Source organism: Callorhinchus milii, unplaced genomic scaffold (genome assembly GCF_018977255.1).
Source record: "Callorhinchus milii isolate IMCB2004 unplaced genomic scaffold, IMCB_Cmil_1.0 Scaffold28, whole genome shotgun sequence".
NCBI classification, from domain to species: Eukaryota; Metazoa; Chordata; class Chondrichthyes; order Chimaeriformes; family Callorhinchidae; genus Callorhinchus; species Callorhinchus milii.
Genome location: NW_024704769.1, coordinates 442,687 through 457,503, shown reverse-complemented (window position 1 = coordinate 457,503; position 14,817 = coordinate 442,687). Strand labels below are relative to the sequence as shown.

The following is a 14,817-nucleotide window of genomic DNA, read 5'->3' as shown; positions in this document are numbered from 1 at the left end:
AATGGGGAACGCGGGATTCGAAAAAAATAAAAGGGGCGGTGTCGGCGGTTGGAGCCAACGGTCGTTGGGGGGGGGGGTGGCGGTGCGCATGCGGCACGAGGGGAAAAGACCGGGAACCTGAGGCGGTCGGTAGGGGAGACGCGGACTCACTCCCTGTCCCTGAGGAGAATCTCGAGTTTACAACCTATTACTTTTTTTAAAATAAAACGTTGTATTGTGTACACGATATAAAAAGAGATTGCGAGGCGGGCGGGCGGGGCGGGGAGAGGTAAAGGGCGCGCTACCGAGAGGATTAACGACGGTGTAGTCCTGTATATATTTTTTTAAAAATAACGTCTGCAGCTCTGACGGTGTGAAAGCGCCGTTTGTTTCACCCACAATCCGGCGTCGCGGCGGCAGCAGCAGCGGAGCGGAGTTGGGCTGTGAGGTAAGTGCCGATTCCTTCCCCCCCGGTCTTCTCTCTTAAAAAGAAAAAGGTCTTTTTTTGTTGTTTTATTTTCAGGACGGGACGGTGTATCTAAACAATCCTCTCAGGTTTACCACCGACCAGAGAGGGCCTTTCCCTCCCCGCGCACACGTCTCTCTCTCTCTCCTTCTTTCCTCCCCTCGTATGAGGGGAATCGCTTTTATACCGAGTGATTTATTTTTATATATATATATAATATTTGGGTAAATTGTTTTTTCATGTAAAAAGAGAGGAGAGTTGGCGGGGGGGGGGTGGAGGTTGTTTATGTGTGGTGTGTGTGCCCGCGGTGGTGGGGGGTTAATGCTTATTTACTTTAGTTACTGACTGGTAAAAAAATGGAGAGGGCAGAGAGGCGAATGCACTTTTTTAAAATCTCGATCGACGTGTTAATAAAATAAAGTGAACGCATGGAATTCACGCCTACAAACGAGAAAGTGGGGTGGGGGGGGAAGAGGCTGAAAAAAGTTCTCTCCTCCACCCACACCCCCCCCCCCCCACACACACACACACACTTACTCCTCTCCCTCTCCAATTTATGTTACATTGTTTTATCTTTTAATGTCAGGGGAGGAAGGAGGGGAAGAGTGAGTGAGTGGGGCATAAGTTTAATTATGATTTGTTTATACAAAGGACCCGGGACCCAAATCGTCTCCATATGTTGTTTGGTACTAATAGAGGCTCCTTTGCCCCCCCCCCCCCCCCCCCGTTGTATACTTACAGTAGACGAATACAGTCTTCATTTATTAGACGGGGAGAGTGGGAGACGCGTGTCTGTGTGTCTGTGTGTGTGTGTATGTATGACGTGTGTGGGTGTTGAAGGCCGGGGGTAAATGGTGTCCCTGCTCTCGCTTCCTCCTGTTGCGATGCCGCCATTTTCCTTTGAGTCTCTCTGTGGGGATTAATTCCAGTTTTATTTAAGCTGCTGGAGGGAGGGATGGAGCTGTGTGGGGATAGGGGTTCGGTGTGGCTTTCTTTGCCTCGTGTTTCTGGCTCCACCTCACTTTGTTCCACGAGGGTTTCTTCATTCTTTCTCTTTCTTTCCTGCTTTCTACTTTAATCCCCAGGCCCAATGCTTCTCTCTTTCTCTCCACCTTCCTATCCATCCCCGTGCGTTTCTTCCCTAACCTCCCTCCTCCATTCCCTCCTAGCAGGCCCATGCCAGCCCAAGGCCCTACCATTGTCTTCCACGTGGATAACATTTTTTTCGTTTTAAACCTTCCCCTACACTCCTGGGGAGAAAAATCCTTTGAAATTGAGATTTGGTGGAATACAGTTTTGGAACGAATTATCCAGGGAGTAAAATATTATTCTTTATCCCAGAGAGACTTGAGACCATTAAATTGCCCCCTCCCCCTTTTTTGCTCCTTTCCTCCCTCCATTTGACCCCATCCCCTGCTGAAGGAGTGATTTTTATTCAGGAATATTATTTCCAACAGTGCTCGTCTTTTGCAGTTGATGCTTCTAAGTTAGTTGGGAGAAGTGGGGACATTAAAGACCTATCCCTTTCTCTCCCCCACACCTGTCCAAAAAAAGACTTCATGCACATTTAGGAATGGGATCAGAAGACATTTTTTGAAAATGCACACGCTACACCTAGCATGCTTATTTGTCATTTGTAGTATGTTCCCTTCATCTCTTCTCCCCCTCCCTCCCCAAGATCAACCCACTGGTTCACATCAGGTCCCTTTATGACCTGTATGCCACAGTATGACATCACACAGTGCGGTTGATCAGACACAGTGAAGTTTGTGCCCATTTCATCTTGAAATACTTGAATAGACCTTGGTTTTCTTTATCGAAAGTCAAATCTCAATCACTTCAATCCTTTTTTTACCAGCAGTGTTTTGTCATAAATATAGGATTCCATTAGGAAAGTATCCCCCTTCCAATTCAGTACTGAATTAGTTGTAGCTTGTTTTTTGTCCTGTTGTAGCTACCTAGCACGGGAATAGGTGCAGGACAAGACCTGGATTGAATTCCTGGACTGATTCCTGGATTGAATCAGGATCTTTGCTCAAAAAAGGGTGTGTGTTTATGTGCCATACTAGTAAGGACACTAGAGTAAAATTTCGTAGGGAACTTAGTTGTTTGATGTAATATCAAGAAAATAGAATATTGGCGCAAGCATTTGTTTAGTAGTTGTTAGGACTTTACAATTTTGTACAGTCACACAGCTTAACCGCACGGGTGGATATCTGGGTTTTGAGTATGTATTCCTATTTGTTGCATAGTTGGACAATATTTCTTTTAAGAATACAAAGATTATGTAATTGAGCTGCCGTAAGTAATTAATCACATGTGTATCCTTCTTCTCAGGATTTATTCATTTGAGAAACTTCGTTCCTGAAATGGAAGAACATTTTGTTGTCAGAGTTCGCGGGCTTCCATGGTCCTGCACTGTCGATGAAGTACTAAACTTCTTTTCAGGTTGCGTGACTTTATTTTAAAGTTTACCATTACACTGAAGATGGTTGAATTGTTAATTATTCTGTTAAAACTGGTCTAATGTGCCAGGACATAATCTGAGGACATGTAGAACTGTATCAGTTAAGGACTGTCATTATTATTGTGGGTGGGGCGCAGACAGAGAGGAGTCTGGAAACAAAGTTGTCTTACACACATAGACATTTTGACTGAAATCCTAAAAAGTGTATGTGTGATTTTAATGTTGGGTTATGGTTTAATAAGATGTTAGTATCAGTTGATGTAACTGCTTTTGCAGAGAGAAATATGATTTGTGAATTTTTTTGTGCTATTCAATGATGGCAATACTTGCTTTTATTCTCTCCCTTTACTCCCATACAAATAAGCTGAGAAGAAAAGAAATCAATGACTGTGTATATTTTCTCATTTTAGATTGTAAAATTGTGAATGGAACTTCTGGGATACATTTCACTTATTTAAAAGAAGGCCGCCCAAGTGGTGAAGCCTTTATTCAGCTGGAAACTGAGGATGATGTGAAAAATGCTCTTGCAAAAGATAGGGAAAGCATGGGCCATAGGTACATTGAAGGTAACTTTTTGTTTTTATGCGATATTTCATCTTGTTGCTTAGTTTATTCCTGCAAATCAACTGTATCAACGTTTGGCAAGTTGCATATGTAAATGTATAAAATGTTACACCTATTTATGGTTCGATCTATTAATTTGTAGCCAACAGAAAGTGTTTGGGAGTTGGAGTGAGGTTGACCTTTATTTTTGTTAATGTTTTAACGTGCTTACAGTGTTTGAAACTAAAGCCACTGAAATGGACTGGGTATTAAAACACAATAGTCCAACTCAAACTGAGACAACGAGTGATGGAACAGTGCGGCTTCGAGGCTTGCCGTTTGGCTGCAGCAAAGAAGAGATTTTGCAGTTCTTTACAGGTATTTTATTTCCTTACTTAATTCAGTTTGTGGAGAAATTCCGAATGGGTGGGCCTGGTGAGATTGTTGGTCAGAGTAAGTTAGTATGAAAGAAACTTCTAACATTTTTCTGTTAGGGCAACTTTTAAGTTTGGTTCACAACCTAATTCTGTTCAGGACATTGTTGCAGGATGATCAACATCCAGGTTTTATGGGTGAGGGTTGGGAGGGGATATTCCGAGTTATTGTTTGACTGCCAAATGCTTGTGCCCAATCTTGTGCCCAATTCTATGTTCCAAACTCCAGGTAGTAACCAGTAGTGTGGAACATAGTATTGGGAACAAGATTATTTTTTAAAAACATGAAAAGGGCATTGACGTGGCAACAAACTGTTGGCCTTATCCCTCTACTGTTGCTTTTGGTCCTAGTAACTGAATTGTATCTTGATTTCAAATCATTCTTGGTAAGTTTAAATTTTTCAAGTGATCTTCCCCCATTTTTGTGGTGGATGAAATGAATGACTCCTTAGTAAGTTTCCTGCCATCTTCTAGTGTCAGGCCACAATCCTTGTTTTTGTGATAAATTATGATATTGCTGGATCATACTTGTCATGATGAAGAATAATAGCCTTAAAATATTACCACAAAAAAGAATTAGGTTGACTTATGTAATAAAACTTCCTAGGAAGCCCCGCCCAGGAATTGAACCCGGTTCCTCTCACTTGCGAGACAAGCGCGCTAACCCCTGCATTACCTGGACTCCCCAATTCTGTTTGCCAAACTTGCTTGATGAAGGGAAGCGACCTGAGAGTTCAGTCACGTGAAGCTGATTATGGGTGGTGTAATTATTTTACAAATCATTAACTTAAGTATTCTTGCATGTTCTGCCATTCTCCATTTTTAAGATTTGCCTTAATTTTCAGTTTTATACCTACTGTACAGAATGCATCCAGTTATAAATTTAATATTGTTATATGCCAAGTGAGCAAAACTGAATTTTTTAAAATGGGATACAAGATTCTGATCCCTGCACAAGCAGCATTTGTATTTTAGAATTGGTTCTGGTGATCATATGTGACCAAAACAATCTCTGGTTGGTGGGTTACGGTTCTGATATTCTGAAATATTCCTTTATTGTGAAGGAGATTTAAATGTTTTGGTGATATATCATGGTGTTTTCCACTAGCGTGTCAAACTCGGTCTTGCCACTGTTGGAAGGTGCCCAGCACGCACCAAACTTCTTCACAGGGAGGATGTATTTCTCTGAGCTGAAGCATCTCCTGCACCTGTTACCAAAGCAGTATTGGAGGCCTCAGGGATTTAGACTGAGTGACGGTGCACAAGGTGGGGAGACCCCAAAGAAGAGGAGAGTAGAACTTTAAAAGGCACTCATTGCCTCAAATTGGGTTCTTTGGTAACAAAACAAATACGAGTTCCCATTAGTTATACAAATTATTTGCCAAGTTTTTTTGTGCTGTCCTGCTGTTGGAAAAACCCATAATTACTGTAGTTACTGGCTGTGAGGAATTGCTAGTTTCATTAACTAGATTAGGTTAACCATTAACTCATTAACTGTCAGTTAGATCTTGACAACTAAAGTGTTCACCAATGAGTACCACAAATCATAATCACAGATTCTTGGGATGTAGTTTGCTGAGCATTTCTATAAAATAAAGGAGGGTCTATTGTCTAAGGGGGTTAATAGTTGTATTTCGTATTTGAGTCAAAAATGCATTGTTCTGTAGTAACAGTTAGTAGGGGACCTGGATTCTCAAGTATTACTGTAAACATTCTGTGCATAAAACCACTTATTTGAATGTAGCATTTCTTTAATTGTGAGTTTGAAAACACGTCATACTGCTACCTAATTCAACCTTCACCTAGTGGGCAGATTCACCCAATCCTGAGCAATCATGTTTCACTCCCTCAAATGTGCTTTCTATTTCACTGACCAAGTTTCATCATCCGTGGTGATACTGCTGGAATATCCTACCCTCCCACAATGGTGTTATTACCTTCCTAGAGCCCATCGGTAGTTCCACGTGGCAATTGTCTCAGTGTGGAGTCTCTAAATTGCAAACTGATTCATTTACAGGCAGTGAAGTTCATAAGGGCATACTCTAAATAAATCATGGCAGAACAAAACTAGTGCTCATAGTCTGCTTTGGGTTTCTGTTGGTTTTACTGTATATGTTAGTTATGGTTCTTCATAGTCTAACTTGTACAAGCATCTTTAAGTGGGCACATGTATTTAAAGATCATGTTAAATTGGTGTATTAGCTCAGAGGTTGCTTTTGAGTGCAGTGGCTGCATAATGCTAATTGACTAAAGCAAAATAAAATTCCTCAATAGCTTTGATCCTTTTTATTATTGTTTTGGAGATTTGCAGTTGTTGTAAGCTTGCAACTGTTTCCAAGCCACAGGTTTGCCTGCATCCTGTAAAACTGCGGCTGGAAGTGTTTTTAACAGTTCATCGTCTAATTTGCACCAGTCTCGCTCAGTAGAAAGTGAGTCAGGTCATTGTTTATGGAGAGGAGTTTGACTAGGGTTTCCCTTCCGTACGGCTATCCAACGACGGCTGGAAACTGTGAAAGCCAGGAGTGGGTTTGACTGCCTCATTGTCGAATTACCTGCTGACATTGCCTGGTGTGAATCGTGATTATTTGGATAAGCCACTGGTGCCAAATTATACGAGAATCAGAGAAATCTGGAGAGAGATACTTTAGAGTGTGGCCAAAATTCACTGATGTTTAAGTTGCTGCCCGTGATGTTCTCACATCAGTTAGGCTTTTGGTATCCATTTAGGTGTTCATTTGGCCTCCTGTTTTAACATTAAGATATTGGTAGGAGCTTTCCGATCCTTTCTGACCTTGAATTTCTGTAGTCTACTACAAGCTTGTGTGTTTTTATTTATGTGAATTTTGTTAATGTTGATTGTTTGGAAGATAAATTCATGCTATTGTTGAATACCAACAATATTCAATTGTCAATTTGTTGTCAGAGTAAAATACAGTTTTACAGAATCAGCTTTGTTCCATATTGGATGTTTGCTTTATTTAAACAGCATTCTGCAGCTTCTTGCCTCCTGAAGTAATTCTGATGGTAATACTCTCAACATAATATGCTATATAGTATGTGTATACGAGTAGGAATGTCACAATTTTTAATATTGTTCCCCTTGATGGGGTATTTGTCCTTGGGTTGAAGGGTTGGAAATCGTGCCAAATGGGATAACATTGCCGGTGGACTACCAGGGGAGAAGCACGGGGGAAGCCTTCGTGCAGTTTGCATCAAAGGAGATAGCTGAAAAAGCACTGGGGAAACACAAGGACAGAATAGGGCACAGGTGGGATGGACGGAAGGGTGGGTCGTACATTTTTAAGCCCACTTGTTCAGGTTCCAGAACTCAGCCATTCTTGCAAAAGAAAATAGTCGAACCTCCCACGAGCCATTGGAAAACAGTGGGGACTCAACTGAATTTTCTAAAATGTATAAATGTGCCATATGCTGTAGGCCCTCTGAAAAACTATTGTAATAATTGATGAACAGATCTCAACAAAGCTGTAATTTGGATATGGGGTACTGGGTTGGACTCCCAGTCATTATTTAGTATGAATGAGACGCTGAGCATTCATTGCTCCAAAAGTTATCTAAACAGTAAAAACTTAACGTAGCTGCAGTATTTAACTACACGTAAAGAGGGCTCTACAGCATCGGCTTGTAGCCATTGTGGACACTTAACTCCATAATCTTGAAATTTGAACCAATTTTTGTTTAGTGAAAAGTCCTAACAGAAAAAATAACGAGAATATTTGTTTGCAGTTAAATTTGGATTTAAACCAATTAGGTGCATGAATTGTTACCAAACACAAATTTATAGATCAAAGTGAATTTTAAACAAAATTAAGCAATGTCAGCTTTTTTTAAAAGAAACATGCCATATCATGCTGACAGTAAATTAAGGGCGCTGTGGAAGCCGGTCCAGCCTTGTACAAAGACATTGATAGGTGGACTGTGCGCTGTTGCATATTGCTATATATTTCTTCTTCCATGTGAAATTTTACAGTGAAATCGGCTTGATTGATTTGCAATTAGCATAGCTACCTAACGGTAGTTCAATAATGTTTAATACAAAAGAGAAATTGTGCCTAAATGTTGATGTTTTAGTTCATCAGATGCCTTTCATGAAGCTATCTATGTTTTAAGAAAGAAGCAATGTCTGACTTAATGCATTATTCCACATCTTCTTTGCTGATCTAGACCACTGTCTTCCTCCTCTTCTCCTCCCCACATCCCATTGGTACCATTAGATAAAATTTAAAGTGATGCTCTGAAAACCGGCCTTTAACACTGATACTTGCAAACCCCTCAGAGAGAGGCTAATGTATTCCTAACCAAAGCCATAGACTTAGTTTGTGTAGTGAGTATGTAACCTTTGAGGATAATATTTTTTCTGGGTGGGTGATCTATCTTTCTCTCCTATTTTTTTTTCCTGCCCCAGCCATTCTCTGCTGATATGTGGTGTTGGAGAATCCCAAATTGTTCCCGTATTAAATAGTAACATAACTGAAGGGGATGGTGGACATAATGTCTTGTCTTGCCAATCTGGTCCTGAATGGTGTACTGCGACCTTTAGAAATAAGACCTGTGCCATTCCTGACGTTGGGATTCCCTTAGTTAGCATAATATATATTAATAAATAAGTAAACCGTATCTTTCAATTCAGTTTTTCTGAATGATAATAAATAACAATTCTGTCTCTTCCACTACTCCAACCTATGCTACTACTCCAATATGCTACTACTCCAACCTATGCTACAAGTCAGACATTCTTTTTTTTGCCCCCCTCCCCTCCTCCTATGCATCAATTGTGTTGACTTTTTTAAAAAAAATTATGTTGCCACTTTTGAATCAACTTAGTTAATGTAGTCAATGTTATCAGTCAAATGTTAAAGATGCTAAGGCAATTAGTTTATTTGTGGAAAAAAAACTTGCGAATCGAGTTGCTCTGGTCACAAGTTAATTTGCTGTATAACGTAGACTTAAAACTGTTCATTAATTGACTTACATGTTTAAACCTGCCGAAGCCACTTCTGTTTTACTTTTATTCCATGAGCTCAATTTTAAAAGGGTTTGTGAAAACAAAGCAAAGGTATACTGCCTTGCCAGGTTAGGACAAGAAGCTGTATGTGGCTCATAAGTAATTGTCTCCCTTAGCCCATGCTCGGATTTAAATCCAGGTTCCACAGGGCCATTGTACCTTTCTCTCTCCTGGCCCTTTTTAAAATGTTCGAAATGGTGCTCAAATGTAAACCATTCCCTGAAGAGGAGTATTTTTCTATTGGGGTACGGATCTCCCTCTACCACGTCTTCACATGTGATCCTTGATGGAGAGGGTTGGCAGAGTATTCAACCCAGGGGCATCACAGCCAAGTACAGTCCTATCTTCACCTGACACCCAGCACCTTCCAAGTATCTCTGGATAGTAATTCACATCTCTGACTGCCCCTTCTCTCTGTATCTGACTAATGAAGGCAGCTAACTACACACGCTTATACCCTTCTGTTCTAGTCACATTGCTTCTCTTATCACTAGCTTCTTATTCTGAAATTGGAGAAAGTTGTGGCTGTCAACTTTTTTAAGTCTCTGAATATGATTTTTTTAACATGTTTGTTTTGCGGCTCGTATTTAATTTGCCTTATTTCAGATAATAAATTGCATTCCAGTACCTTGTCAGATAATGTTGCAAGTCTAATTCTGCCTACTTTTGCTTTTCAAAGAAATCCAATTAAAAGTGGGCTTGGGAACAAAGATAATACAGAAATGCCTATAAATTTAGAGCCAGTTTAACTGAAGTTGCAAATGGAGTCCTATAAATCTACTCTTCCCAAGAGCAATCTGCACTAGTTGTGTGACTTTCCAGTTTGGGAACATGAGGTAAATATGTTTATTGTGCTTGTCCAGGTACATTGAAATCTTCAGGAGTAGTAGAGGTGAGATTCGGGCTTTCCACGACCCTCCGAGGAGACTGATGGGGCAGCGTCCAGGACCATATGACCGACCAATGAGTGGAAGAAGTGGCTATGGTGGTCCTGGGCCTATGCGAGATATGTTTGACCGTGCCCGGCGTGGATCTGGATATAGTGGAGGTGAGGAGATGGATTTTACTATTATATGCAAGGATGAAAGCTAAGATCTCCATCTGAACGACAATGGGTAGCATCTTGGAGCGCTTACAAGTCTGATTCCATACAGGAAACTCCCTATTTCCACCTGAAATAAAATAACTTGAATTACTGTTAGCAACTGTGCTGATCTGCGATTGTTTAACCCAAGACCTCAGGCGGGTGGATTAGAACAACGACATGCAGAATAGTTTGATGGCATTACCAGCAGATCACAATTGGTGACTGCTCCCCTTTGCACTTCCTGCCATATTGTAAGTCAGACTGATCTTATGCAAGGTAAGTTCTCCAGTTATTTGGTGAGATTATCCAGAATGCAGTGCTTTCGAAAACCAAATAAATTCTTTGATCTTTACCCAAGGTTACGGCGGCTTTGAGGATTATGGCTACGATAACTATGGTTATGGACGCGATGGTTTTGGTCACAATTCCAGAGCAGGTGGAATGATGGACAGAGGTACATTATCTAGGAAGCAGTATTCCTCACAGTGCTGTCGGGTGAAATGTGTGGCTTGCATGTTGTGTTAACACAATAAGAACACAAATGGTAATCTGATTGGGGTGGGGTGGCCTTCATTGATTTTTTTTTACACTATGCTGTGGTGCGAGCGAGTGCATGAACATGAATATCAAGGGTTGTGGTTGAGGTTTGACTTGGTGCACGTTCTGAAGGGGACAGAGCCACGTGCTGATGGCTCAGCTTTACACTGATGGCTTCATCTCTGTTTGACCTTTGCAGGAATGGGGAGTCGTGGTTATGGCGGAGCAGGGGATGCCAGCCCAGTGTTTCAGAACGGCACTGGTCATTGCGTACACATGCGTGGGCTGCCTTTCAGGGCATCTGAAGCAGATATTGCCAATGTAAGCATCGTCTCTCCCATCAATTGATTTTGTGTGCGTCTCCTTGTTTGTGGGTTTTGTGTGGTAAATGGTTAAGCAATTGAATGGAGCGTGTTTTTTCTCTTCCTGATGTTTCAACTTTCACTGCAGTTTTTCTCGCCACTGATCCCTGTGAAGATCAACTTTGAATATGGTTCTGACGGGCGGCTGACTGGTGAGGCTGACGTTGAGTTTGCTACTCATGAAGATGCAGTCGCTGCCATGTCCAAAGACAAAGCGCATATGCGTAAGTATTTTGCCCCAGTTTAAGAGAAAGATGACTGCGATAAGTCAGTTATTTGGAATATTGCATTGTTGCCTCATTTAAATCAAACTCTTTCGCCCTAAGACGTTATATCAAGTGCAGGATTGTTTTCAGCACCTTGGGATATCCTCCCGAGGTGAAAGACGCTACACAAATGTAAGTTTATTGTTTTGAGCACTGAAGATAAATGGAATGCAATGATCTTGCAAAATGTTTGCAAGCGAGTGCCCCCACTCTCTGAAACACCATCCCGGAGTGTCTTCACCTCTTCCCCTTCAAGGTCCATCTCACGACCTTCTTCTTTGATCGCGCTTTGGTCATGGCCCCACCCCACTCGGCTCCAACCCGCAGTTCTGGTACAAACCTTTGGCTGTCCAGTTCCTTGGAACATCCTCCCAATGTGAAACAGGCTGTATAACTGCAATTTGTTGTCTGCACTTGGGCTTTTTGAAAGTTTTAAGTATTGTGATAAATATGAATTTCTACATCACTAAGTTAAGACTTCTCCTTCCAGAACACCGATATATTGAATTGTTTCTGGATTCAACTGCCAGTGTGGGAAGTGGCTATGGAAACCACAGAATGGGAGGCATTGGTAACGATCAATATGGTATTATAACTAGTTCTTATCATGAATTATCAGACATGTATACTTTGTCATAACTATTTACTGTATTCATTGTTCCACACATAAATAAAAACATTTGTCACGCAGGCAGTCAAGGCGGCTATGGGCACAACAGCCAGGGAATGGGGAATAGCTATGGCGGTGTGAGTAATAGCTATGGATATGGAAGTCCAGGAAACTCGCGATTTGGTAAGTGCACTTCTGTAGATCCTGTAGGAAAGCTCCATTTGTGCTTCACATGAGCATCAAACTGGATCTCCATCTCTTAAGTGAACAACGGTAACTGAGGCAATTTTGTAAACTAATTGTGAAATCTTGCCCTGATCCATTAAGCTATATAAAAACGAGGGTAAAAATAATGGTGTAAACATGTAAAGAGCAAACGGCTAGAGGGAGAAAATGGTTTCAGGATGGTTTAAGTCTTCCTCAGAACTTTGTCTAAATGTATGGAGTCATTTTAAAGGTAGAGGAAGATGTTTTCAAAATGAAGGAAAGTTGATTTTTTTTTTAATGGTTGGTTAATTGTATTCTTTTTATTCTCCAGGCTATGGTGGTATGGGTGGAGGTGGCTACTACAGCAGCCAGGATAGCATGGGGATGGGCAACTTGGGAGATGCCAGTCTAGGAGGCAGTGGATGGAGAATGTGACCTGTTACTGTGACCACAACTGGGCCAGAAGCTTCAAGAACCCAAACCGGATATCGCGATCTCTAACGGATGACCAATGCAAAATTAATGCTGTTAAAATTAATCTTTAATATAGCTACTTTGCCAGTTTTTTTACACATGTTTTGGTATGGATTTTTTTGGGGCCTGACCATCTTACAAAACAAGTGAGCAGGTTTTTGAAGCTTCAGGTCACAGCCTAATAGAAGAATAGATTTGTTCTGAAAGATAAATATTTGGACTCTACTTCAGTGACTATGTGGTGAATCAAGGTAAATATCTAGTACAACAGCCTTGTTTTTGGTTAACTTTCTCTCTTTTTGTTGTATTTTATTTTAACTAAATGGGAATTTAGACCTGTGTGAGTGTGCTGAGATGAACAAATGTGTGTGTTTTCTACTTTTGCTCTTGATACCACTTCAAACTGGGCACATGGTGAACTGTTCCCTTTCTGTGATTTTGATACTTGATGCGTGTCAAGCCAGAAACTGCTGAACCACCAACCAAACACTAACTCCATGGTTTGCTGAACAGCTTTATATGGTGAAGCACAGGCAAAGATGTGCTGTTAGAGATCTACTAGAGTATCCTTTGGCTGGTCTCTCCCAAGAGCCTTACTGAAGTCAGTTATGCACCAACCCATCATTGGGATTTTGTTCCACTGCTAGCTGGATTCTACCTTATTTTATAGTTTTCCTTTTGCTCCCTTCTGACCTTCCCCAATTCCCACCCTTCCTGTAAATTCAGGAGTTGCTGGATTGGTTTTAGATGGAATACTCTTCTTGTCAGCCCACTTCAGGTCTGATCAGTTACAATCTTGTTTTGACTTGCTCGTGGATTGTGTAACGATGGGACACTGAGCTGTCACAAAGCCACGGTGTGGTGCAGACAAATTGTTATATTTCCTTCCTGCATTTAATGAGTATTGTCAACATTTGGCGTTGGATATCTTGATGGTCATCCTTTATTTTGACTTGCTATGTTGAATTTTTTTTATATAAAAGTGTCTAGTTCTTGTGGTATTTTAACTTTGATTATTTTCGTACCCTTTAGCAATGTAGTTCTGAAAATGGGGGGAGGGGAATTAATTCCTGACACCCTTTCTTCCACTTTGGGTGCATAGTTTCTCTCCTGAGTAACTTGCCTTTGAGTTACTATGCTTCGTTCTGTGAGAACAATAGACCTGAACTTTATTATGCAGTTTTTTTTAATCTGCACATTTTTCTGTCGTAACATCTTCAAGAGGAATTGTTTCCTGTACATTTCTAATGGTGAATATAATAAAGTGGAGTTTCAGAACTTTGTAGTGAAGAAGTGACTTCGTGTTCTGATGATTATAAAAGAGAGACTGCTGGACTGGTAGGTACTATGAGGCAGTAGTTTTATTTTGGAAGATTTGAACACTAAGTTTCTTTTTCCTCTAGCCTGGCACATCTGACTACAGTTGCCTAACTCAGCAGCTGCTGCTCTTAACTTTATTGTGTTACTACTAAGCTACTGCTTAGTGCTCGCTTCCTAACAACTTGCATTTACACAGCGCCCCTCACGCAGAGCAGTGTCCCACAGCGCTTGACAGTGGTGGACACGAGTCGGGGGAGGGGGAAGTGACCGTAGGGATGGTCGAATAGGAATGTCTTCAGGCGTGATAGCGTGGACAAGGTGGGGAGCACAATGCAGCAATTTGATTTCCACACTCTAGTGGATAACAAGGCCTTCCCTTCCAAATGGATCAATATTGATCACTTACAAGTGCCACAAGTTGGCACTTAATATTTATTTTCTTGATACTACACATAAACCAGGACTCAATTGGTGTGAATATTTTGCTAATCTTGTTAAGGATTGTGAAAGTTCATCACAGGAAATTGGTATGAAGTACTCATCGCAGTTCTTTAGGGATCTGCACATCCCTAACAGCTCAATAAAAAGTTCAGGGAAGTCAAGTAAACTTACACATTGCTTGTTTTTGTGATTGTTATAATAATCCTTGAATTTGATAAAGCACCTTATGTCGTCGAGATGTCTCAAAGCTCTTCATAGAATATATTGTGAAGTGTAGTGACTATTTTGTGGGTAGCCATTTGTACACCGCAGTGTCCCACAAACCGTCATGGATTGCATGACACATTATTTGGATATGATCCTATATTGCAGCAGCCACTCGCACAAGTGCTGTTGGATTCAGACCAGTTCCAGGCATGGCCAGCAAATGGTACAGGATCACTGTGTAGTGTTAAGTGGTATGTAACCTCTCCATTCTGTAGGCTGGATATTTATATTGGTGTTGACTGAATGTTATAACAACAAAATTACATGTATTTATAGATGTGTCTTTTTATATGGAAAACTTGACCACCTGCTTGACTTGCCTCTGAAAAGCTAA

General features: G+C 41.0%; 1 protein-coding gene across 1 annotated transcript; it reads left to right on the top strand.

Annotated features, from left to right (window-relative positions):
• Positions 1-76: 76 nt before the first annotated feature.
• Positions 77-13,733, top strand: LOC103191013 (heterogeneous nuclear ribonucleoprotein H3-like). Its single transcript, XM_007911943.2, has 12 exons — positions 77-427; positions 2,783-2,893; positions 3,323-3,478; positions 3,690-3,833; positions 7,019-7,157; positions 9,776-9,960; positions 10,358-10,453; positions 10,736-10,857; positions 10,987-11,122; positions 11,655-11,750; positions 11,856-11,957; positions 12,313-13,733. Exons 2-12 carry the CDS (start codon positions 2,815-2,817, stop codon positions 12,414-12,416), a joined length of 1,359 nt encoding a protein of 452 aa, XP_007910134.1. The 5' UTR covers positions 77-427; positions 2,783-2,814; the 3' UTR covers positions 12,417-13,733.
• Positions 13,734-14,817: the final 1,084 nt, after the last annotated feature.